The following is a 26,992-nucleotide window of genomic DNA, read 5'->3' as shown; positions in this document are numbered from 1 at the left end:
AGAACAATATGATTAAAACTATTATACTAATAAGTCCAAGGTACAGTGGAGAAAGTAATGAACTCGAGCAAGGGTGAGGCCAGGAAGACTACAGAAAAGATGCCTAAATCAAACTCTCTCAGGGTGAACGACCTCCAGGATCTAGCACATGCCAGTGGTTCTCAGCCTTGACTGCACATCAGAATTAACAGAAAGTTTTTAAAGAATGCTGATGCCTGCATATCACTGCCAGAGATTTAATTGCTCTGGATTGGATCTCCAAACCTCAGTATTCTTTGAAAGCATTCCAGGTAATTCTGATGTGGAGTTATAATGACTGAAACCCATTGTACAATGCCGTAAGTTCAAAAATGACTTTTCACTTACATCATGTTAGGAATTCCTTGCTATTTCTGTTTTGACTTCTAAAAATATGGCTGCTTTTTTTTCTACCTTTGAAAATATCTTATAGAAAAGTTGGAAGTACAACAAAAAGTACTCCCTTGCCACTTGAACCATATGAGAGTAAATTGCCAACATAGTGTGTCCTCTATACAAGAACATTCTACTACATTACTACAGTGTGACCGACAGTCAAAATCCAGGTGATGAATACACTGATACATTATACCATCTAACTTTCATACATTATTCAAGTTTTGTCACATATCCTAATGATGATCTTTATACCAAAATGATTCAGTCCAGAATTATATATTGTTTATGTGTTATGTATTTTTTTATTCTCTTCAGTCTAGAATAATTCCTCATTCCTCCCTTAACTTTTTTTTTTTTTTTAAAGATGGCAAAGCAGGCCGGGCACCACCGTGCCTGTAATCCCAGCACTTTGGGAGGCTGAGGCAGGCAGGTCACTTAAGATCTGGAGTTCAAACCAGCCTAGTCAGCATGGCAAAACCCTGTCCCTACTAATAATACAAAAAAAGTAGCTGGGCATGGTGGAACATGCCTGTAATCTCAGCTACTCAGGAGGCTGAGGCACAAAAATCATTTGAACCCAGGAGACGGAGTTTGCAGCAAGTTGAGATTGCACCACTGCACTCCAGCCTGGGCAACAAAGTGACACTCTATTTCAAAAAAAAAAAAAAAAAAAAAAAGGTGGTAAAGCTGACTTTATTCAAGAGAGGCCATGTCAATAGGCACAGTGACCTCTGCAGTGTAATGCTGTCGTTGGGGAGAGAGACATCAGAATCAACTCCCCTCCTTTAACTTTTATAACCTGGACACTTTTGAGAGTTATAGGTCAGTTATTGTGTAGAATGCCCCTCAATTTAGGTTTTCTCTGTTGTTTTCTCTTGGTTAGAATCAGGTAATGGTGTTTGGCAGGAATATCATAGAATTTGTGCTGTCTTCTTCTCATTGCATTTTCTCAGATGGCACGCAGGCACATGATTTCATTATGTATCATTAGTGGTGGTGATGTTGATTTTGTTGATTAAGGAGTTGTCTGCAAGGCTTCTCATCTGTGAAGTTATTCTTTCCCCTTTTGTAATTAATAAATGATTATTTTGTAGAATATTTTGAAACTGTATTTTTATCACACTTAAATTTATTTATTTTAATATGGACTCATTAATTGTCATTTTATTCAATGGGTCATAATCTGTTACTTCATTATTTAGATGTTCCAGGCCAGGCACCCTTGCTCATGCTTGGAATCCCAGCACTTTGGGAGGCCAAGACAGGTAGATCGCTTGAGTTCAAGAGTTTGAGACCAGCCTGGGCAACATGTCTCTACAAATAAAAAAAATTAGCTGGGCATGTGCTTGTGACTGTATTCCCAGCTACTTGGGAGGCTAAGGTGAGAGACTCATTGGAGCTCAGGAGGTTAAGGCTACACTGAGCCGAGGTCATGCCACTGCACTCCTGACTAGTGACAGAGTGAGACCCTGTCTCAAAAAAAAAAAAGTTCTGGTTGTTCCAGATTTGGTCAGTAGGAACCCTACCTTGGTTTTTCCATTTCTGTCATTATTTGAATGCTTTATTTTCTTTCCTTCTTCCTATTTATTATTAAATTATAAATTGACAGCTTATAGTTGTATGTACAAGGAGTACAAGGCAAGGTTATGATTATGAAGACAATGTAGAATAATTAAATCAAGCTAATTAACATTCATTACCTCAAATACTTATTTTTTGTGGTGAGAACTTTTGAAATTTACTCTTAGCTAGTAGAATGATGGTTACAAGGCTAAGAAGGGTAGCTGGAGTGGGGGAAATGCGGATGGTTAATGGGTACAAAAATATTAGAATGAATAAGATTTAATATTTGATAGCACAACAGGGTGACTGCAGTCAACATTAATTTATTGTACATTTTGCAACAATTAAAAGAGTATAATTGGATTGTTTGTAACACAAAGAAAGGATAAATGCTTGAGGTAACAGATACTCCATTTTATTCTGATGCATGTGTTATACGCCTGCTTTTACTCCATAAATATATACACCTACTATGTACCCATAATAATTTCCTTTAAAAATTGAAATGACAAAAAAATTCACTCTTTTTGCAATATTGAAATGTAAACACATTATTATTTACTATATTCACCACGCTATGCAATAAATCTCATTAAAAAGACCCAGTTCCTCCTAATTGAGATTTTGTTCCCCTACCCTGCAGCCTCTGCTAACCACATTCTACTGTGCTGTTATGAGTTTGTTCTAGATTCATATGTAAGTGAGAACATATGTGCTTTTTTTTTTTTTTTTTTTTTTTTTTGAGACAGAGTTTTGCTCTGGCTCCTGGGCTGGAGTGTAGTGGCGTAATCTCGGCTCACTGCAACCTCTGCCTCCCAGTACAAGTAATTATCCTGTCTCAGTCTTCTGAGTAGCTGGGATTATAGGTAGCTGCCACCACGTCTGGCTAATTTTTGTATTTTTAATAGAGACGGGGTTTCACTCTGTTGGCCAGCCTGGTCTCGAACTCCTGACCTCGTGATCTGCCCGCCTCGGCCTCCCAAAGTGCTAGGATTATAGGTGTGAGCCACCATGCCTGGCCTGTTTGTTTTTGAGAGCTTGAATCTCCCACTGTCACCCAGGCTCACTGTAGCTTCAAACCCCTGGGCTCAGGCAATCCTCTGGCCTTAGCCTTCCAAGTAGCTAGAGCTACAGTCACCTGCCACCATGCCCAGCTAATTTTTAAATTTTTATAGGGATGTGGTTTCACTATGTTGCCCAGGCTGGTCTGGAGCACCTGGCTTCAAGTGATTTTCTTGCCTCAACCTCCCAAGATGCTAGGATTACAGATGTGGGCCGCTGCACCAGGCCATAAATTATTTTTTTTGAATAAGTCATTACTTTATTTGAAGCATTTTTCTGTATCCTAAATCTTCACCTTTTAAGAGTTTTAAAAAATCTTCATGTGGTAGGATTTTCAGATCCCCTTATTATATTGCTTTTAGACTGATTTCTAAAACTGAAGGCAACAGTTCAGATTTGGTCTGACCAACAGAGTCTATTGAAATGCACATATCCTTTATTCTATATGCTATTTTTTTTTTTAGTGTTGATGGGAGAAATCATTTTTAATGTGTACTGTAAAACTTGAAATACTCAGGAGCTGAGTGAATATGTTTGTTGCTACTTACAATCCCAACCTGTTAGTCCCAGTAGTTTTGTTTTAACATGGTCTTTTTCAGCTTTGTTTCCTGTTTAACTATAGATGACTTCTATTGTAGACTCACAGGTTTAACTGTTGTATTATAACAGTATTACATGTCAACGGTGTGGTTATGACCTTTATTTATATAAAAACCAAATATTTAGTCAGTTTACCGTGTCTTAATTTAATCTTTGTACACCTTCCATTTTTAAGTGCTTAAATGAGTACTATATTGCAATAAAATGCAGTGATATAATTAACCAGCCATTAAAAATTTACTTCTACAGATACAGTGTCAATGGAGTTTATATATTAGATACCTGTATACTTTTTATGATTAATATGAAAATTAGAACAATTAAAATTAATGATTTCTATAATTAATCAGAGTTCTACAACCTAAAACTGCCTTCAGTTTACTGGCATCCCTGGATTAGGGGTAAACCTGATACTGTGGGTAACACAGAAAGGCAACAGGAAATTAACTTCATTATTTTCATAATAATATGGTGTGTGAGACTCACCAGGCAAGCAAATCCCCAGACTGGTTGAAAGTAAAATTTTAAAAGCTGTTAGTCGACTGTATATTGTGCACTGAATCTTTAAGAACAAATACCTTAAGGGCTACAGTTAGAGACTTTTCTGGAATGTCCATTTCTCCTTTTCGTCCTTGCCATTCTTGCCACCTCCCAACCCCCAAGGGGGCAGAGTAGAAGAGGTGCTGTTGCTAGTGTGGATATGGCTTGAATTCAGTTAAATATATTCAAAAGAAAACAATTCCTTCTTAAACTTTTTTCCTCTAGGATTGCAAACACAAGGCACTGTTCCCCAGAAGAATGAAATGTGGTTATTTCCTCACATAAGTTTATGATTCTTATAGTGATCCTTTAAAATGATTTATGAATGATTTATTGAATTCTATACATACAAATTCTTCATTTAGCTTTGATTTACTTCTTAGTTTTCATCTTTCTGACCATCCACCGTCTTTTAAACCTCTTGGCATTTTGTTTTTTTCTGGATTCCCCAAGCATTATTCAAAAACTGGACAGCAGCCCTTTTTACTGGTTACCTCTTGTTAGCAAAAGACAGGAATTTATTTATTGTAGTCCGGTTAGTTCCTGGCCCATATAAAGAATTATGGATGAAGGCTTGTGCTGCTTCGTAGTCAAACTCCTCGTCTCCTTCCTCATCTTCCTCTAGCAGCTCGGCTGCCGCGCAGCTGCTGGGCCGCCCGAGCAACAGCCAGTGCTCCACCTCCTCCTCCGAGGCCGGCTGGCCCTCGTACACCATCGCCTCTTCGGACACCGGGGCGCGAGACGCACGCGGTCAGAGCTGCACCATGGCCTATGCTGCGCTGAACAGTCTCTCTCTCTATGCTATTCTTTAGTAATTTCAACATTAATATTTTGGCACCATGTCACTCTGTGTGCTTATCAAGTCTGCAGATTTCTAAATTGCTGAGGACTTTTTCATATAAAGTATCATTATGTTATATCTTTGATTTCTCCAACTTGTGCTCTTGATTTTTTGTTATTGTTGTAAGAATGAATGTGAATTTATCCCTAGAAAATTTCATACTGTTATTGAGTCTATGTTCCAATATACATAGATACTTTAAAAATTGAATTCCGTCGCCGGGCGCGGTGGCTCACGCCTGTAATCCCAGCACTTTGGGAGGCCGAGGCAGGTGGATCACAAGTCAAGAGATCGAGACCATCCTGGTCAACATGGTGAACCCCCATCTCTACTAAAAATACAAAAAATTAGCTGGGCATGGTGGCGCATGCCTGTAATCTCAGCTACTCAGGAGGCTGAGGCAGGAGAATTGACTGAACCCAGGAGGCGGAGGTTGCGGGGAGCCGAGATCGCGCCATTGCACTCCAGCCTGGGTAACAAGAGCGAAACTCTGTCTCAAAAAAAAAAAAAAAAATTGAATTCCGTCATTCAGCATTTTAAATAATCTACCCAAGTTTTTGTAATGTGTACAAATCTGAGAAACCTTGAATTAAAATGATTTGGTAAAAATATTGAAAAGGTCAGGTGCCTTTGAATGAGGTAGAGGCTGCAGTGATCCAGGATCATGCCACTGCACTCTAACCTGGGCAATGGAGGCAAGACTCCATATTATTTTATTTTATGTATTTTGTTGTTGTTGTTGAGATGCGGAGTCTTGCTCTGTTACCCAGGATGGAGTGCAATGTCACGATCTTGGCTCACTGCAATCTCCACCTCCATTTCAAGCGATTCTTCTGCATCAGCCTCCCAAGTAGCTGGGATTGCAGGTGCCCACCACCAAGCCCTGCTAATGTTTTTTGTATTTTTAGTAGAGATGGAATTTTACCATGTTGGACAGGCTGGTCTCAAACTCCTGACTTAAGGTGATTCACCCGCCTCAGCCTCCCAAAATGCTGGGATTACAGATGTAATCCTGGCCAAGACTCCATCTTAAAACAAATAAATAAATTGAAAAGGATTATATAAGAAGTGAGATTTCTAGCATATGTTACTAGAAGCATTCTTCTAGGTTAAAAGTTGCCTGTTTTCTTCATTATTGTCTTTTAGTTGACTATTTTCACATTTTGTCTAATTTATGGGTCAGCAAACTTTAGCTATAAAGGCCCAGGGGATAAATATTTTAGGCTTTGTGGGCTATGCATCTACTCATCTCTGCCCTTATAGTGTGAAAACAGCCATAAATGAATGAGCATGGGCTGTGTTCCAGCAAAACTTTTTTTTCAGAAACAGGCTATGGGCTGGATTTGGCCTTTGTGCTATAGTTGGCTGGTCCTGGTTTCAGACATTTCTGTCATGATCCCCTGTTTGTTACAAGAGAATGTCATATACTTAGCTAAAATCCGGATGACTTGCCAGTTGTGGTGGCTCATGCCTGTAATCCTAGCACTTTGGGAGGCCAAGACAGGCAGATTACCTGAGTTCAGGAGTTCGAGACCGGCCTGGGAAGCATGATGAAAACCTATCTCTATTGACATATAAAAAATCAGCCAGGCATTGTGGCATTCGCCTGTAATCCTAGCTACTCAGGAGGCTGAGGCACAAGAATTGCTTGAACCTTGAAACTGGGAGGTGGAGATTGCAGTGAGCTGAGATTGTGCCACTGCATTTCAGCTTGGGCAACTAAGTGAAACTATGTCTCAAAAAAAAAAAAGATCTAGATGACTTGATTTGTGGCTCTAGTTATGTAACCCTAAGTAATGAGATTGTATGACATGTGATCTTGGTATATCCAAATTAATATCTAGAGATCACTATTTAAAGAGTTCACAAACCATCTGTTTAATAAATTATTTGAATACGTGGTTTCTAGGGATAGCTTTAATTTCCCAGACGGAGAACTTGAGAATCAACCCTATTTCTTTACATTTAAAAATAAAAGCAACGTTTGGCTGTTTGAGGTATTCTAGCATATCAAAGATTGCTGAGAATTAGATGAACATAGGAAAGAATTGTAGAATTTAACTTCTAGTGTATATGTCACTATTAAGAAAAACAGTATTTAAATGGAGAAAATGGACGTAAATGCTTATAAGAAGGAAATTGATGTTTAGGAAAGGTAAAGGCCAAGCACAGTGGTTCACGCTTGTAATCCCAGCACTTTAGGAGCCTGAAGCAGGAGGATAGATGGAATCCGGGCTTTTGAGACCAGCCTGGGCAGCATAGCAAGACTTGATCTCTACAAAAAAAAATTTTTTTTTTCTTTTTTTTTGAGACGGAGTTTTGCTGTTGTTACCCAGACTGGAGTGCAATGGCATGATCTCGGCTCACTGCAACCTCCGCCTTCTGGGTTCAAGCAATTCTCCTGCCTCAGCCTCCCAAGTAGCTGGGACTACAGGCGTACACCACCATGCCCAGCTAATTTTTGTATTTTTAGTAGAGACAGGGTTTCACCTCGTTGACCAGGATGGTCTCGATCTCTTGACCTCATGATCCACCTGCCTCAGCCTCCCAAAGTGCTGGGATTATAGGCGTGAACCACTGTGCCCGGCCTCTACAAAAAATTTTAAGAAAGAGACAAAGAAAGAAAAATGAGATAACCCAGGCAATATAGTAAGACCTCATCTCTACTAAAAATTTAAAAAATTATTAGCTTGGTGTAGTGGTGTATCCCAGCTACTTGGAAGACCAAGGTGGGAGGATTGCTTGAGCCTGGAATATTGAAACTCTAGTGAACTATTATGGTGCCACTGGGAAACGGGGGGGGGGGAAGAAAGGTGAGAGAATAAGAGGGCGCAAAGCTGCTCTGAAGAAGGTTAGTTAGCTCTGATCTAGATGTGCTAGCAGTTGAGTTCTATATTTTCTTTTTTTTTAATCTACTGAATTATTGAATTATATACCTTTTTTTTTCTTTTGAGACAGAGTCTCACTCTGTTGCCCAGGCTGGAGTGTAATGGTGCGATCTCAGCTCCCTGCAACCTCTGCCTCCCAGGTTCAAGCGATTCTCCTGCCTCAGCCTCCTGAGTAGCTGCAATTACAGATGCCTGCCACCATGCCCGACTAATTTTTGTATTTTTAGTAAAGATGGGGTTTACCATGTTGACCAGGCTGGTCTCGAACTCCTTACCTCAAGTTTATCTGCCTGCCTTGGCCTCCCAAAGTGCTGGGATTACAGGCGTGAGCTACCACACCTGGTCTTTTTTTTTTTTTTTTTTATGTTTTTTTAAGACAGAGTCTTGGTCTGTCACCCAGGCTGGAGTGCAGTGGTGCAGTCTGTAACCTTTGCCTCCTAGATTCAAGTGATTCTCCCGCCTCAGCCTCCTGAGTAGCTGGGATTACAGGCACGTGCCACCATGCCCGGCTAATGTTTTGTACTTTTAGTAGAGACAGGGTTTTTCACCATGTTAGCCAGGCTGGTCTCAAATTCCTGACCTCAGGTGATCCGCCTGCCTTGGCCTCCCAAAGTGCTGGGATTACACACATGAGCCATTGCACTTGGCCTTAAAATTTTTTTGTAGAGGCTAGGTCTCTCTTTGTTGCCTGGGCTGGTCTTCAACTTCTGGGCTCAAGGAATCCTCCCACTTCAACTTCCCAAAGTAATGGGATTACAGGTGTGAACCATTGCACCTAGCCTGGCTCTGCTTTATTGTTCATGCTATAACCATGACCAAAAAATGTTTTACATGTCTAATGGTTCATAAATATATACAGTCCATGTATACTCTCTAAACAGATATCTTTTATGTATTTACTGTGTGTCAGATGCTTTGGATTTTAAGACAAAAGCACAGTTTTTTTTTAACTTTAAATGGTTACTATTTAGTAAGGGAAAAGATAGAATAGAAATTTTAATACAGTAGTTGGCCCTCTGTATTTATGAATTCTTTATTCACTGATTCAACCAGCCACAGATAAAAAAAAAATACTAAGGGAAAAGAAATTCCAGAAAATTCCAAAAAAGCAAAACTTGAATTTGTATGAGCTGAGTGCTACATTGAATCTATGTGAATGAAGTGATATGTAGGCATTGTATTAGATATCACAAGTAATCTAGAGATGATTTAAGCATACGGGAAGATGTGTGTAGGTTATATGCAAACAGTATGCTATTTTATATAAGGAACTTGAGTGTCTGAGGATTGTGGGAGTGTGGGTGAGGGTCCTGGAACCAATCCCCTGCAGATACCAAGGGATGACTGTATCATTAGGTGCTTCTATAGGAAAGAGAGAAGGTTGCCGATCAAGGGCTAATGCTAGTGGAGGAGATTCTGGCAGGGAGTCAGAGTTTAGAAAAGCTATCCAAAAAAATTGTGTTTGTGCTAAATGGTGGAAAATGGGTAGGGATTGGTCAGGTGAATATATGAGAGTTGAGAGGGAAGGGGAAGTAAGAGAAGACCTCCTAGACAGAGGGAAATAAAGAGAACTGGCCAGATTTAAGGGATATTATTAGTTAGAGTCAATAGGATTTGGGGACTGATTGGATACAGGAGAGGAGTTGGAAAAGTGGTAAGTCTAAGGTAATGGACAAGTTTTCTAGTTATGAAGACCAAGTAGGTGATGCTGTTATTAGTGATTCTGAAAGTATACATGTATAGGTTTTTTTAAGACAGGCAGAAGTCTAGCGAGCCTTTGGGAACATTTCTCTAGGATCCAGAGAGATGCTGAGGCTAGATATAAACACTTAGTAGTCATTGTCATCTAGACAGTAATTGGAAATCATTTAAGGGAATGAGTTCACGCTAAGGAGGAAATACAGGAGGCGTTTCAGACTGGTGACCTTCTAGTCAACAGAGTCTCTAGGTTTGTTTTTTAAGTTTTTGAATTATTTGCCATGTATTTATATTTACAAATCTAAAAATTTTGCATAAAAATATAAATCCCAGACTTTTCATGAAAAAACAAAATCAGAATGCCTAATAGAAAATAGCTGGCATGGAGTGGTACGCTTCCTCCTTAGGTGCATGCACCTTCCAGTTTGCCATAATCTCCACTACTTCTTATATATTATAATGTTACTTGCCTGACCCCTTTAGCATTTAAATTCAGGATGTTTTGGTATTATGTGACCAAAAGAGTTTTAAGAATGGAACCCTGGAGTGAGTAGTAGAGAAGGTAAGTCATGGAGAAGGAGGCCCCACTGACAGAATGGTATATCGGAAGCCAAGGAGAGAAAAATTGTTTTGGGGAGTTTTGTATGTGTTTTTTCTTATTTAGAGATAGGATCTCATTCTGCCACTCAGGGTGAAATGTGGTGGTACAATCTTAGCTTACTGGAGCTTCAAATTCGTAGGCTCAAGCAATTCTCCCACCTCAGCCTTTGGAGTAGCTAGGACAACCGGTGCCTACTACCATGCCTGGTTAATTTATTGTTATTATTTCTAGAGATAGGATCTTGCTATATTGCCCAGACTGGCTTTGAATGCCTGGCCTCAAGTGATCCTCCTACCTCAGCCTCCCAAATCGCTGAGATTGTAAGCATGAGCCATCATGCCTCACCCTGAGAGTTATAAGAATGAGAGAATGGTCAGCTGCATCAAAAACTGGAGAAAACAAGTAGGAATACTAAAACACACCATTAGATTTGACAGTAGATCAATAGTGAGAGCAGTTTTAATACAGTAATGAGCTTGCTAAGTGAATGGAAGCAAGAAGTTAAAGCTAGTGAGTATGGCCTACTGTAAAAAGGTCTCTGGTAGGGAAGAGAAGAGGCTGGTAGCTCTTCTGTGTGTTTTCATCTCTCATGCCTTCATTATTTTGTGTATCTGTTTCAAATCAGATTTCATCAGCAAATTCCCTGTGTAGCCTCTCTGGTTTCTTTAAAGTGGCAGGGAAGTGGGGAGGATGGTCTTCAATGACAAGAAGGACTGCATGGAGTAAGCATTGGGGAAGAAAAGATTTGAGAGTGTCACAGAAAAAATATCATTTTTATGTAGGGAATGACAAATTTGTTTTTAGTAACATGATTTTAGAAATGGGGTTGGGAAGACCTGTGGCAGGAGGATCAAATTATGAGGCTTGTGTATCCTTGTAAGAGATGGTGATTGTTTAGTAGTGTAATCTAAAGCATATAGTGAGATGGAGAGAACTGACAAGATTTCAGAGATGTTTACAAGATATTTCTGAATTTGATTCAAAAAGATAGGAGGACAGAGTCATGTTTACTTTATTAGTGCATTTTACCAACGTGGTACAATTTATGGTGATCAGTAGATGTTTTTCAGAATGAATGAATGAATAAATATCTGCTATTGTGTTATCAGAATTTCCTCTCATCCCTTTGAAGCTTTTTAACTTTTTGGAGTTTCCTTTTCAGAGTATACCGTTTTGCTGAACTCTCAGAGTACTTTTCAGTCGGTCTTAATATATAATTAACTAGGTCTAATAATTTTTTTTTTTTTGAGATGGAGTCTTGCTCTGTTTCCCAGGCTGGAGTGCAATAGCGTGATCTTGGCTCACCACAACCTCCGCCAGCCGGGTTCAAGCAATTTTGCTGCTTCATCCTCCTGAGTAGCTGGGATTACAGGCATGTGCCACCATGCCCAGCCAATTTTTGTATTTTTAGTTGAGACAGGGTTTCACCATGTTGGTCAGGTTGGTCTCAAACTCCTGACCTCTGGATCCGCCTGCCTTGGCTTCCCAAAATAGTGGGATTATGGGCTTGTTCAGCCTCTAATCATTAAAAAAAAAAAAAAAAAACTATTAATAATTTTAAAATGTATTGTCATGGCCTGGTGTGGTGGCTCACACCTGTAATCCTGGCACTTTGGTAGGTCAAGGCAGGTGGATCATTTGAGGTCACGAGTTCAAGACCAGCCTTGCCAACATGGTGAAATTGCATGTCTACTAAAGATACAAAAAGAAATTAGCCAGGCATGGTGGCGCATGCCTGTAATTCCAGCTACTCTAGAGGCTGAGGCAGGAGAATCACTTGAACCCAGGAGGTGGAGGTTGAAGTGAGCCGAGATCTCGCCACTGTACTCCAGCCTGGGTGACAGAGCGAGACTCTGTCTCATGAAAAAAAAGAAAAAGTCACGTTTCTGTTTCTATTGATAAATAGCTACTTCTTGCCTGTTGGTTGACTCGAGTCCACGGTAGCTATTTCTAAAAGAAGTGGTTACTACTACGGGAGGCCGAGGCAGCTGGATCATGAGGTCAAGAGATCGAGACCATCCTGGTCAACATGGTGAAACCCCGTCTCTACTAAAAATACAAAAAATTAGCTGGGCATGGTGGCGCATGCCTGTAATCCCAGCTACTCAGGAGGCTGAGGCAGGAGAATTGCTTCAACCCAGGAGGCGGAGGTTACAGTGAACCGAGATCGCGCCATTGCACTCCAGCCTGGGTAACAAGAGTGAAGCTCCGTCTCAAAAAAAAAAAGTGGTTACTACAACAATTTAAGCATCTGTGGGATGTTTGGGTTTAGCAAATGAAAATAATAGCAGTGGTCATTGTAGTAAATGTGCATCAGAAATGCATCACACTGACTTATCATGTGCCTCTATCATAATAGCATTTCACTTTTCTCCTTTTAACCCTACCCAAATACATACTACTATCTTTATGATATGGCAAGGAACTACCATGTTGAGTACCTACTATTTGCTAGACATAGTAGTATGCATTTTATGTACATTACCACATTGAATTTTTCTATCAGTTACATTTTATACATCAGGAAAATGACTTTCAAACGAATACATTTATTCATGATCACAGTCAAGTAGTGGCTGAACTGGGATTTTGGCTCAGATTGTCGTTCCCCAAAGACAAGATCTTTTTTTTTTTTTGCTAGTGTGTGTGTGTGTGTGTGTGTGTGTGTGTGTGATGGAGTCTCATTCTGTCACCCAGGCTGGAGTGCAGTGGCATTATCTGGGCTCACTGCAACCTCCTCCTTCCAGGTTCAAGCAGTTCTCCTGCCTCAGCCTACCAAGTAGCTGAGTTTACATGCACCTACCATCATGTCTAGCTAATTTTTGTATTTTTGATAAAGACAGCGTTTCACCATGTCAGCCAGGCTGGTCTCAAACTCCTGACCTCAAGTGTTCCTCCCGCCTTGGCCTCCCAAAGTGCTAGGATTACAGGTGTGAGCCACTGTGCCTGGCCCTGTTTAATAGCATTTTGATTTCAGGTACTTTGAGGCAGTTTTTTATAAAAGTAAGGAAAATAAACTTATACATTATTGGTTTCTGTTTCTCAGGTTTTGATGGACATGTTTGATCAAGATGACATAGGTTTGGTTTCTCTCTGTGAAGATGAACCTACTTCTTCTGGTGAATTAAACTACTATGATCTCGTCAGAACTGAAATTGCGGAAGAAAGACAGTATCTACGGGAATTAAATATGATCATAAAAGTGTTTCGAGAAGCCTTTCTTTCTGATAGAAAGCTGTTTAAACCTTCTGTAAGTACCATTTTGGGTTTGAAATTCTGTGTACCCCCAAAAATAAAACCAGCTTAAAATCATAAATAGTTAACTTTTTTTTTTTTTTTTGAGATGGTGTCTTGCTCTACTGCCCAGGCTGGAGTGCAGTGGTGCTATCTGAGGTCACTGCAGCCTCTTTCTCCTAGGTTCAAGCAATTCCTACCTCAGCCTCCTGAGTGGCTGGGATTAGATGCGTGCACCACCACACTCGACTAATTTTTCTATATTTTTAGTAGAGATGGGGTTACTCCATGTTGGCCAGGCTACTCTCAAACTGCTGACCTCAAGTGATCTGCCTGCCTTGGCCTCCCAGAGTGCTAGGATTACAGGTGTGAGCCACTGTACCCAGCCCATAAATAGTATCTTTAAATACTTTATGAGTACATAAAAAATATTTTCATATATTTGTGGGTTTTACAAACATGTGAATTGTTATACTAATATAATAAGTGCAGTGTCAATGAAAATTAGACACAAAATTAGAAAGCGATTTATACTGGGGTGAAATCATTGTCTGCTCTGCAGTATCTGATATTCATTTGGAGGTGGTGAAAAAGATACATGGTCTAGGAAAGAAAGAGCTCTTCATTTTTCTGTCTTTTGGCAAGTACCTTAAGGCAGTAGTTTAAAGTTTTAGTTTGTAGCTCAGAATACATGGGATTGAAAATAAAGTTTTAACAGTGGAATTTTTAAAAATAAAAGTTTATGCAGAATGCCACGTTTAACAAACAAAAAAGGTTTTTTTCTTTCTTTCCTTTATCACTTGATTTATTTTTTCATATCTCTGTGTTTGGCCCACACTTTAAAAATAATTAGCCTTGGCCAGGCGCAGTGCTTATGCCCGTAATCCCAGCTGCTTTGGGAACCTGAGACAGGAGGATTGCTTGAGGCCAAGAATTTGAGACCAGCCTGGGTAACAGAGCGAGATGTGGTCACTACAAAAAATTTTAAAACTTAGCTGGGCATGGTGGCACATGCCTGTAGTCCCAGCTGTGGGGGAAGCTGAAGTGAGGATTGCTTGAGCCAGTAATTCGAGACTACAGTGAGCCATGGTCATGCTACTGCACTTCAGCCTGGGAACAGATCAAGACGTCATCTCAAAAAAAGATACTCAGCCTTGTCTTATTTATCTTGTACCTCCTAACTTCCTCCACAAAATGACTGTAACATGAGTAAGTAAGAGTGATACTCAGACACAGGTGGCTGAGTATTTAAAGTCAGGAAGAGATTTAGATTTTCTCATTCTTTTTCAAAAGAATGAGTTTAAATGATAATCTAAAGTGCTTTAGTTGGCCATTACTTTTTTCTTTTGAATATATGTTTAGTTTAACAATGTATGATAATAACTCCCACTGGGCATGCTATCATAAGTAGTCAGAACTTTTATGTTTTTCAAAGTACTGTTCTATTTTATTTGACCCTTTAACAATCCTGAGGGATGGATTGGGCAGATGTTATCATCTCTACTTGTAAGGAGATTGAGCTTTTTTTCGTAACTATAGATGGGGGTCTCACTATGTTGTTCAGGCTGGTCTTGAACTCCTGGGCTTAAGCAATCCTCCTCCTCAGCCCCTCAGAGTGCTAAGGTTATAAGCTTGAGCCGCTGTGCCCAGGTTTGGAAATTAACATCTTAATCAAGTTTTTTATTGAGCCTGATCTTGAATTTGGCTTCTTTTCTACCACTTTATAATTGGATTTTGTCTCTAGTGGTATGAAGAATAAAAACCTAACAAATATTGCCAACTAATGTAATCTTTGTCTTTTCTATGTCCCATCAGTTTTCATTCCTCAGGAATTAATTTTTATGGGTCTCTTTTCACTGGATTAGTGCTAATATGACAGACAATTTCTATTCTAATACTAAAGAGTCAGATGGAAGAGAGAATCCCTTTTTTTCTCTATCTCTGTATCTATAAATTTTTTAACATTAAGTAAAATTAAAGTTTAAGTAATAAAGTTTTGAGGTAAAGACTATCTAAAATCAGATCAGAGTACTTTGCAAAATATTAGTTAAAGGAGTGAATGGCTTAAAAATGATCTTAAGTTACTCCTTTTGCTCCTTGTCCTGTGTTTTCAAAAAGCTCACATTTCTGGAGGGGCTAATATTTGCCAGGAGCATTTCATAGAAATAATCTAATTTAATCCTGAGAACCCTATAAGCAGGTATTAGCAGACCAAATGTGTGACAATGGGGAAATTATTTAACTGCTCTATGCCTCTGTTTCCTCATTTGTCAAATGAGGATGATGATAGTACCTATCTAATAAGGATATTAGGTTATTATATTTCAAAGGCTTAGAAGAGTGCCTAGAATATGATGTACCCAAGAAATGGCTAGCTATTATTATTGTCCTTTCATTCCTAATCCAAGGTCATTCATCTGGCATATTGTAAAAGGAAAAAACAGTTTTTCCTTTTTTTTTTTTTTGAGATGGAGTCTTGCTCTGTCTCCCAGGCTGGAGTGCAGTGGCATAATCCTGGCTCACTGCAACCTCTGCCTCCCAGGTTCAAGCAATTCTCCTGCCTCACCCTCCTGAGTACCTGGGATTACAGATGTGCGCCACCATGACTGGGTAACTTTTGTATTTTTAGCAGAGATGGGGTTTTTCCTTGTTGGTCTGACTGGTCTGGAACTCCTGGCCTCAGGTGATCCACCCACCTTGGCCTCCCAAAGTTCTGGGATTACAGGTATGAGCCACTGCACCCAGCCTCCTCTCTAATCTTCACACTCATCACAGAACACTTCTGTGACCAGATATGTGAGGATTTTTTCCTCCTACACCAAAGTAATTCTCCATTGGACACCCAACTACGTGTCCTATAATTAAGCTCAATTTTGACATTATTTACTTGGAAATAGTGTTAGATCTCACAGATTAAGAACTCAGTCCCAACACTACTGTCTCCCACTCAGGTGCCAATTGAAAGTCCCAGGTTGTGAACTGTGCTTCAGACTGATCAGTTATAAATTGGAGTTCCCATGACCTCCTTCTTGGGTTCCATTAATTTGGTGGAACAGCTCACAGAAATCAGGGAAGCACATTTACCAGTTTATTATGAAGGATTTTACTAAGGATATGATGAGGCTGGGCGTGGTGAATCACATTTGTAATCCTAGCACTTTGGGAGGCCGAGGCAGGCAGATTATGAGCTCAGGAGTTCAAGACCAGCCTGGCCAACATAGAGAAACCCCATCTCTACTAAAAATACAAAAAAATTAGCTGGGCATGGTGGTGGGTGCCTATAACCGTAGCTACTTGGGAGGCTGAGGCAAGGAGAATTGCTTGAACCTGGGAGGCAGAGGTTGCAGTGAGCTGAGATTGTGACACTGCACTCCAGCCTGGGGAACAGCGTGAGACACTGTCTCCAAAAAAAAAAAAAAAACATACAAAAACAAAATAAAACCAAAGGATACAGATGAAGAGATGGACAGGGGAAGGTATTAGGGCACGGAGTTACCAAACCCTCTCTGGGCAGACAGACACCCTCCTAGCACCTCCATTAGGTCAGCAACCAGGAAGCTCATCAAGAGTTTTTATGGAGCTTGATCTCTAGCCTCTCACCCCTGCTTTTTTCTTTTCTTTTTTCTTTTTTTCAGACAGGGTCTGGCTCTGTTGCCCAGGCTTAAGTGCATCTTGGCTCACCATAACCTCTGCTTCCTGGGCTCAAGCGATCATCTTGCTCCTGAGTAGCAAGATGAAGAGGCTCCTGAGCCTCCTGAGTAGCTGGGACTACAGGCACATGTCACCCCACCCAACTAATTTTTGTATTTTTTGTTTTTGCCATGTTGCCCAGGCTCTTCTTCCAACTATTTAGAGGTCAGTGGGTGGGGCTGAAATTTCCAACCCTCTGATCCTTTTTATTTTTCTTATGAGCCAGTTTGGTTTTAAGTAACCCTCCAATCCTCCTAATGGTCTGGTCTTTTTGATGACTGGCCCTATCATGAGGTTATCTAGGGGCCCTACCATAAGTAACCTCATTAGCATAAACTCAATATTTATCAGAGGGGCTCATTATGAATAACAAAAGATACTGTCATCACTCAGGATATTCCTAGCATGTTAGTGGGGCTCTAAGGCGGGAACCATGGACAAAGACCAAATATGTTTCATATTATACCACGTGATGGAGCCAGGATCCAAGCTCAGGTCTCTTAGTTTCCAAAGCCCATGATGTTTCCCTTATAAGATGCCAGAGTGAATAATAGTTGGCCATAACCTGGATGGTCAGTCATATGATATGTTTGGGTTCAGAGGGCTTGAACCTGTCTTATCCTAGATATACAGCTATGTGCCACATAGGACGTTTTAGTCACTGATATACTATATATATCCATATATATGACAGTAATCCTGTAAGATTATATTATAATTTTACTATACCTTTTCTATATTTAGATATGTTAGATACACAGATACTTACCATCGTGTTATAATTATCTACAGTATTCAGTACAACATGCTGTACAGGTTTGTAACCTAGGAGCAGCAGGCTTTCCCATATAGCCTAAGTGTTGTAGTGTATCATCTAGGTTTGTATAAGTACACACCGTGATATTTACACAATGACAAAATCACCTAACAGCACATTTCTCAGAACATACCCATCTTTAAATAGTGCATGGCTGTAATTCACAGATGGGAGCTTGGATGAAATCTGTAGTTCCTTCTCAGATCCAGGAGATGAGCCCCAAATTGTGAAACCAGATTGTAACAGGATTAGGTGTTATCTTCATTCTGATCCCAGCTCTTATCATTAACCTGTAAGACTACGTAGCCTAAGCTATAAGTAAAACCTAGGGCTCTGTAAGATCTTGATCAAGACTTTTAGTATCTCAGCCAGTTTTTTTTTTTCTTTGAGACAAAGTCTGGCTCAGCCACCCAGGCTGGAATGCAGTGGCATAATCTCAGCTCACTGCAACTACTGTCTCCGGGATTCAAGCAATTCTCCCGTCTCAGCCTCCCGAGTAGCTGGGATTATAGGCACCCGCCATCATGCCTGGCTAATTTTTGTATTTTAATAGAGACGGGGTTTCACCATGTTGGCCAGGCTAGTCTTGAACTCCTGGCCTAGGTGATTCACCCACCTCAGCTTCCTGAAGTGCTAGGATTACAGGCATGAGCCACTACGCCTGTTCATCTTAGCCAGTTTTAAAACGCTCAAATGCTGGAATTATTCATGTAAAAAGTAGTTTAGAATCATCCACAGTAAGAGATTTTAGATTTAACAAAACTGTCCAGAATCTATATTTAGCAGTATTTTTACTGTCTGTAATCCAAGAGATTTTTAAAATTCTCTTCCTGTTCATGATTAATTTTTACTGTCTTAGAATATATTAGTTTGAGATTGAATTAAGATATACCCTTAACTCTTATATTGCTTTTTTTTTTGGTACAAGCAGATCTCTTTATTCTAAAGTATGTTGACCTCCAACCCAAGTTAAAAGAATACACACTATGATTCCGTCTTTTAATATATTAACATCAAGATATACATGTTTGAAAATGGTTGGAGGTTTATACTGGAATAATGCGTACTAAACTGTTAATAGTTTCTACCTCTGAGGACATGGGTATAAGGGGGGCATGAGTGTAAACATTCATATTTTGCTCTCTTTGTCTTGTGTTTGAATCTTTTATAATGAGAATGCATTCACGTGTAATAAATTTTATTTTACAAAGAATGAGTTTTCCCAAGAGCAAAATGCAAAAATTCTGCTATAGCTTGTTGACATTTAATGTAAATATATTGCTTTATATAATGTGCAAATTGTTCCAAAGTTATAATAATAGACTTAATCATGCTCTCAATAAAGGATTTACTAGTTAAAGAAATTCTACAGTTTATTCCATAGATTTAAAAACATGTAGAAAACAAATATCACCCATAAATTAAATGACATATTTGGTGTAGGACAGGCAAGCCCCAAAATTGGGCCTTAGCTCAGGACAGTTCTTGGCTTTGTCCAGGAAAGAAGTCAAAGGCATGACAATGGTAGCAACCTCTGCTGAAGCACAGTGTACAGCAGCAGCAGCCGTACTGTTTCTTGTGGAGCTGGGCTACTCCAAAGCACAATAGGCCACTCCAGTGTGCCTAGAGTAGCCTATGGTGCTTTTTATGTTTAGTAAATTTTAAGCAGAATTCTCAGTCTTACATTTCTCAACCTTTCCTTCTCTTTTTTCAGGATATTGAAAAGATTTTTAGTAACATTTCAGATATACATGAATTGACTGTGAAACTTTTAGGTTTGATTGAAGACACAGTTGAAATGACTGATGAAAGCAGTCCTCATCCCTTAGCTGGCAGCTGTTTTGAAGATTTGGCAGAAGTAAGTTTACACAACTACTTTATATTCTCATTAAAGTCCTAAATGCTGTAGTAAGAAATTTAGAGACCACCTTGGCAACATAGTGAGACCTCATTTCCATTAAAAAATTTAAAAAATAGCCAGGTATGGTAGTGCCCATCTGTGGTCCCAGTGACTCAGGAGGCTGTGGTAGGAGGATTGCTTGAGCCCAGGAAGTCAAGCTCATGATTGTGTCACTGTACTCCATCCTGGGTACAGTGAGTGAGACCCTGTCTCAAAAAAAAAAATTATAAGATATTCTTAGGGCCAGGCATGGTGGCTCACGCCTATAATCCCAGCACTTTGGGAGGCCGAGGTGGGTGGATCACAAGGTCAAGAGATCGAGACCATCCTGGTCAACAAGGTGAAACCCCATCTCTACTAAAAATACAAAAATTAGCTGGGCATGATGGCGTGCGCCTGAGGGAGGCTGAGGCAGGAGAATTGCTTGAACCCAGGAGGCAGAGGTTGCGGTGAGCTGAGATCGCACCATTGCACTCCAGCCTGGGTAACAAGAGTGAAACTCCGTCTTAAAAAAAAAAAAAAAAAAGATATTCTTTATGAAAATTAGAAGATACCACTGGCCATTATAAAAATATATTTAAGATTTATCCAATAACAAAGTAAAATCATGTTGCCTATATAGTGACACTTTCTTTATAGTGTATTTATGGCAATATTTATAATGAAAGTTTATGTACTAGAGTAGAAACATTTAGGAATTTTTTTATTAAGTATGTTCAAGACGAAGGAAGATACATTTTATTGATCATAGGTCTTTACCTTCTGTGGATTTTAAACTTAAAGTTGGAAAGAAGGTTTATATTAATGTTTTTCAAAGTAAAAATCATTTTTTGTCTTTTAAATGACTATAAAAGTAAATATTTTTGCTCATTGCAAAAATATTCAGAAAAATAGAGAGATACATAAATTAGGTGGAATCACTTTATTTTACAACACCCAGAGATAACTTGTCCTTATAAATATTTTTCTGTGGATACATACAAACCTGTGTGTGTCTGCAAAAATAGGATCCTACTATTTTATAACTTGCTGTTTTTACTCTGTGTATCATAAACATTGTCCATGTTAATGTATATACTTCAACACAGTTTTTAAGTATAAATAATGTGATGTTTTATGGAGATACCATAATATATTTTAACTATTATCCCTAAGGTTGTAGAGTTTTTTCCTTTTTTTTTTTTTTTTTTTTGTTAACAACACTGCAACAAACATACTTGCACTATGCCCTGATATTCTAATCATTTTTAAGTATATATTCCTAGAAGTGGAATTTTAGTGCTGAAGTTCTAGGCATATTTTTAGAACTTTGAAACATTTTGCCATGTTCACTTCCAGGTAAGTTCCAATGTAAGCTTCCTTCTTTCTCCACCCCTCCCCTTCACTAACTCTGGATATTACCTTATTCTTATTCTTTTTTCAAAAATTTTTTTGTTTTCATATCTGGTTCTGTAGTTGCCAATCTAACGGGAAAAGAAATCTATCTTTCTTTCTTCTCCTCCTCTTTGCTTTTTTCTTTTCTTTTAATCTCCCTCTGTCTTTGCTTTTGAGACAGGGTCTCACTCTGTTGCCCAAGCTGGAATATAGTGGCATAATCATAGCTCACTGTAACCTCAAACTCCTGGGATCAAGTGATCCTCCTGCCTAAGCCTCCTCAGTAGCTGTGCCATAATGCCTGGCTAATTTTAAAAAAACATTGTTTTTTTTAAGAAACAGAGTCTTGCTATGTTGCCCAGACTGGTCTTGAGCGCCTGGGCTCAAGTGGTTCTCTTTCCTTGACCTCCCAAAGCCCTGGGGTTATAGATGTAAGCCACCTTGCTTTCCTTTATTTTTATTTTCTTAAACTAATGATGTTGAACATCTTTTCATGCTCACTGGCCATTTTTGTTTATTTTGGAAAACAGCTTTCAAAGTGTGGTCTTTAGATTTCATTTAAAAAATTTTCCTAGTTTTATAATGTCTGCCAATATTTTTCTGAAAATATAGGTCACCTATATTACATCCACTTTGTAGACAAAGAAACTAATAGTATAGAAGTATTCAGTTACTGATGTCTAATCAAAATATTCAGACTTGGTTCTTTTTTTTTTCCAGTACCCTGCAAAGCTGCAGAAAAAGTTTGATGTTGTTTTATTAATTTTTTAAAGATAGGTGTCTGTTTTGCTCAGGCTGAACTTGAACCCATGAGCTTAGGCAGTTCTCTTGCCTCAGCCTCCTGAGTAGCTGAGATTATAGTCGCATGCCAACTGTGCCTGTCTCAGCCTTGGTTTTTTTTTTTTTTAAGTAGAGATGTGGTCTCACTATGTTGCCTGTACTGGTTTTGAACTCCTGGCCTCAGCAATCTTCCTACCTTGGCCTCCAAAAGTGATGGGATTATAGGCATGAGTCCATGCCTGGCTATCAGTTTTGACTCTTAATAGAATGTTTGTTTGTTTTTTGGGGTTTTTTTGAGATGGAGTCTCACTCTGTTGCCCAGGCTAGAGTGCAGTGGCATGATCTTGGCTGACTTCCACCTCACAGGTTCAAGCCATTCTCCTGCCTCAGCCTCCTACGTAGCTGGGATTACAGGTGTGTGCCACTACGCCCAGCTAATTTTTGTATTTTTAGTAGAGATGGGGTTTTGCCATGTTGGTCGGCCTGGTCTTGAACTCCTGACCTTGTGATCTGCCTGCCTCAGCCTCCCAAAGTGCTGGGATTACAAGCGTGAGCCACCGTGCCTTGCCTAGAATGTGTTTTATATTATGATAATTTGTGTTCTGGTTGCTTACTGTACTTCTAAAGGTATGGTTCTAAAAATATTGTATCATTTTAAAAATTTAATTTAATTTTTAAATTTTGCTTATATGTATATAATATTAAATGTGCCATTTTAGCCATTTTTATGTGTTATAATTCAGTAGCATTAAATTTACAATATTGTACAATCATTATCACTATCTGTTTCTAACTTTTTTGTCATGCTAAACAGAAACCCTACCCAATGAGCAATAACCCCTTGTTTCTCCCAACTCCTGGTAACCTCTAATCTACTTTCCGGCTCCATGAATTTTAGCCATTTCAGATTAGTGGAATCATATAGTATTTGTCCTTTGTGTCTACTTACTTAGCATCATGTTTTCGAGGTTCATCCATAGCATAGCATATGTTAGAACTTTATCTCTTTCTATGGTTGAGTAATACATTGCATGTCTATACTTCTTTATTTGTTTGCTGATGGACACTTGGATTGCTTCCACCTTTTGGCTATTATGAATAATGCTGCAGTGTTTTCATATTTTTGGGGTATATACCTAGGCTTGGAATTGCTGAGTTCGTATGGTAATTCTGTGTTTCACTTTTTGAGGAACTGCCAAATTGTTTTACATGGGGGTGAACCATTTTACATTCCCACTAGCAATGCATAAGTGTTTTAATTTCTCTGCATCCTTGCCAAAATTGTACTTGTTTATTTTCCCCCAAAAAACATACTATATAAAAAAATACTTATTTTAAAAATACAAAAATAAAACAAATTTCTTAGGGCTAACTAGACATTGGGGTTATTGATTATTATGAAATAAATAGGAATTTAAATATAGACACTGGCAAGCTATGAACAGTTTCTGCTTTTTTTTTTTTTTAACTGTACTTTATCTTTGCTTTCTTTTTCTAATTTTGGAAACTGTAGAGTAGATGTAAAACAGGTATCATCACTTTTTCCTTCTTTTGAAAATATCCTAGGCTGGCCACAGTGGCTCACGCCTGTAATAATCCCAGCACTTTGAGAGGCCAAGGCAGGAGGATCCCTTGAGCCTAGAAGTTTGAGACCAGCATGGACAATATGGTAAAACCTTGTCCCTACAAAAAAATTAGCCAGGCATGGTAGAGCACGCCTGTAATCCCAGCTACTTGGGAGAATGAGGTGGGAGGATCATCTGAGCTCAGGAGGTCAAGACTGCAGTGCGCCGAGATTGCACCTGGGTGACAGAGTGAGAGACCACCCTGTCTTAGAAAAAGAAAAGAAAATGAAATATTATAAATATAAACTCCTTTGGGAGGCTGAGGCAGGCGGATCACGAAGTCAGGAGATTGAGACCATCTTGGCTAACATGGTGAAATCCTGTCTCTACTAAAAATACAAAAAATTAGCCAGGCATGGTGGCACGCACCTGTAGTCATAGCTACTCAGGAGGCTGAGGCAGGAGAATTGCTTGAACCTGGGAGGCGGAGGTTGCAGTGAGACGAGATTGCACCACTGCACTCCAGCCTGGGCAATACAGCAAGACTCTGTCTCAAAAATAAAAAATAGGTAAATGAATAAATTTTTAAAAAACTCAATTTGTAAGCATAGCAGAATTTTAAATTCTAGCCTTCATTAGTAGCTTTTTTATTTACTGAAAAAAATGTGCATAAGCATTACAAAAAAAATTTTTTTTTTTAAGAAACAGCATCTGTCTATTTTATGCAGGCTGTTCTTGAACTCCTAGCCTCAAGTGATCCTCCTACCTCAGCTTCCCAAGTAGCTGGTATTACAGGCATAAGCCACCATACCTGCCTTGCATAGCATTTTACTAGTTTGATACTTGTAATTACAAGGTCAGTGACCTATTTTAAGAGCCTGTAGCCTCTTATTATTTATTGTTAAAGGTCATGCTTACATTAAAAAAAGATGTACTAGTTGCAGCCATAGTTATTGTTTGTCCTTGGAGAAGTAGTAAAAAGTGATGAAATGTAGTTGAGGACTTGAACAAAAATTTGCCATTAAGGTCTGGTTTGGTGGCTCATGCCTGTAACCTCCACTTTGGGAGGCTGAGACAGGTTAATCTCGTGAGCCCAGGAGTTTGAACAAAAGACCAACCTGGGTAGCATAGCAAGATCCCATCTCTACAAAAAATACAGAAATTAGCCAGGCATGATGGTGCCCCTGTAGTCCTAGCTACTCAGGAGGCTGAGGTGGGGTGATTGCTTGAGTGTAGGAGTGAGGCTACAGTGAGCTGTGATCACGCCACTGCACTCCAGCTGGGACAACAGAGCAAGACCCTGTCTCAATTAAAAAAAAAAAATTGCCTTTAAATAATCCAAATTGGTAGAAAAATATGTTCTTTTAAACCTAATGCTTTTTCTCTTTTTAAAAATATAGGAGCAAGCATTTGATCCTTATGAAACATTGTCACAGGATATTCTTTCGCCAGAGTTTAGTGAACATTTCAGTAAACTGATGGCCAGACCTGCAGTTGCTCTACACTTCCAGGTAAACTTAAATTGAATGTTATTTTTTTTATAAAGCAAATAAATAAATACCTCACTGTTTTATCCTTCAAATATTTGTAATTTTAGAATCCTTTTATAAAGCATATGAGAAAATATTTTATTAATCCTTTTAATTTTGTTAATCCTGAACCTATTTTAGATTGTCTTCTATTTTCTCTCTGGAGTTCTATCTGTTCTTACTGTAGAAATCTTTTATAGTGCAACATCATGAATACTGAATGACCCGAAGAATCTGGCACATAATAGATCTGGCATATAAAGATGAATCTGGCCGGCCATGGTGGCTCATGCCTGTAATCCCATCACTTTGGGAGGCCGAGGCAGGCAGAGTATTTGAGGTCAGGAGTTTGAGACCTGACCTGGCCAACATGGTGGAACCCTGTTTCTACTAAAATTGCAAAAATTAGCCCGGCGTGGTGACATGCACCTGTAATCCCAGCTACTCAGGAGGCAGAGGCAGGAGAATCGCTTGAACCTGGAAGGCAGAGGTTACAGTGAGCCAAGACCGCTCCATTGCACTCCAGCCTAGGTGACAGAGCAAGACTCAAAAAAAATTAAAAAATAAAATATTTAAAAAATGAAATAAAAAATAAACTGGCTTTTACACCTTGACATTTGAATATGGTAAAATCCTTATTGTCCTAAAACAAGCAAGGAAATGAATAAACAAACCTTTCTTCACTCTAGTAGAATAATTAACTAGAGTAAAGAAAGTTTTGTTTCATTTCCTCTTTCACTTTTTCTTTGCAGCCAATTGTCTTTATATTATTTTTTACCATTCTTTATCAAAACACTATCATGTATGTTTTAATCAGGATATAAATTGCTTTTGACAACTGGCTTAATTGCCAAATGCAGTGGATGGAGTTTTTATTTCATATTTATGTCTGTAGTATTTGTTACTGCTCTTATCTCTTGGTTCCTGTATTAGTCCAGTCTCACACTGCTATAAAGAAATACCTGAAGGCTGGGTGCAGTGGCTCACGACTGTAACCCAGCACTTTGGGAGGCCAAGGTGGGTAGATCATCTGAGGTCAGGAGTTCAAGACCAGCTTGGCAATGTGGCAAAACCCCATCTTTACTAAAAAAATGCAAAAATTAGCCAGGCATGGTGGTGCGCACCTCTAATCCCAGCTACTTGGGAGGCTGAGGCAGGAAAATCACTGGAACCCAGGAGGTGAAGTTTGCGGTGAGTCAAGATTATGCCACTATACTCTGGCCTGGGTGACAGAGCAAGCAAGACCTGTCTCAAAAAAAAAAACACACACGCGCACGTGCGCTGGATGTGGTGGTGTATGCCTGTAGTCCCAGCTACTACAGAGGCTGAGGCAGGGGAATCACTTGAACCCAGGAGGTGGGGGTTGCAGTGAGCTGAGATTGCACCACTGTCCTCTAGCCTGGGCTACAGAGTGAGACTCTATCACATACATACATACATACATACATACCTGAGACCGAGTTATTTATAAAGAGAAGAGGTTTAATTGGCTGAGTTCTACAACCTCTAGGAAGCTTGGCTGGGAGGGCCTCAGGAAACTTACAATCATGGTGGGAGGCAAAAGGGAAGCAGGCAGGGAGGTGTCACATACTTTTAAACAACCAGATCTTGTGAAAACTCAGTCACAAGGACAGCATTAAAGGAAGAAACCTGCCTCGCATGATCCAGTCACCTCCCACTAAGCCCCACTTCCAACATTGGAGATTACAGTTGGACATGGAATTTGGGCGGGGACACAAATTCAAACCATATCAGCTCGTATGATACTACATTTTCCCAATTTTCATCTTCTTTGATTTCTTCTCAGTCTCGTTAATTATAGCTGTTATCCAACTTCTTTTATCAGCCCCTGTTTTTCTGTCATTCTGTGCTCTCCTTTGGTGACTTCTTCCA

At 39.3% G+C, this 26,992-nt stretch overlaps 1 protein-coding gene across 3 annotated transcripts in view; it reads left to right on the top strand.

Moving 5' to 3' along the window:
- SOS2 (SOS Ras/Rho guanine nucleotide exchange factor 2) overlaps nt 1-26,992 on the top strand; it is a 130,436-nt gene that overhangs the window by 45,218 nt on the left and 58,226 nt on the right. For all 3 annotated transcript variants that reach the window (XR_013521197.1, XM_035260451.3, XM_035260450.3), the window contains exons 5-7: nt 13,257-13,460; nt 19,666-19,809; nt 24,971-25,081. Coding sequence is in view for 2 of the 3 variants with exons in the window: in XM_035260451.3 (XP_035116342.1) it covers nt 13,257-13,460; nt 19,666-19,809; nt 24,971-25,081 (459 nt within the window). In the remaining variant the exon portion in view is untranslated. The remainder of the gene's footprint in view (nt 1-13,256; nt 13,461-19,665; nt 19,810-24,970; nt 25,082-26,992) is intronic.

Source organism: Callithrix jacchus, chromosome 8, assembly GCF_049354715.1.
Source record: "Callithrix jacchus isolate 240 chromosome 8, calJac240_pri, whole genome shotgun sequence".
Taxonomy (NCBI): domain Eukaryota; kingdom Metazoa; phylum Chordata; class Mammalia; order Primates; family Cebidae; genus Callithrix; species Callithrix jacchus.
This window is presented reverse-complemented; position numbering and strand designations above follow the sequence as displayed.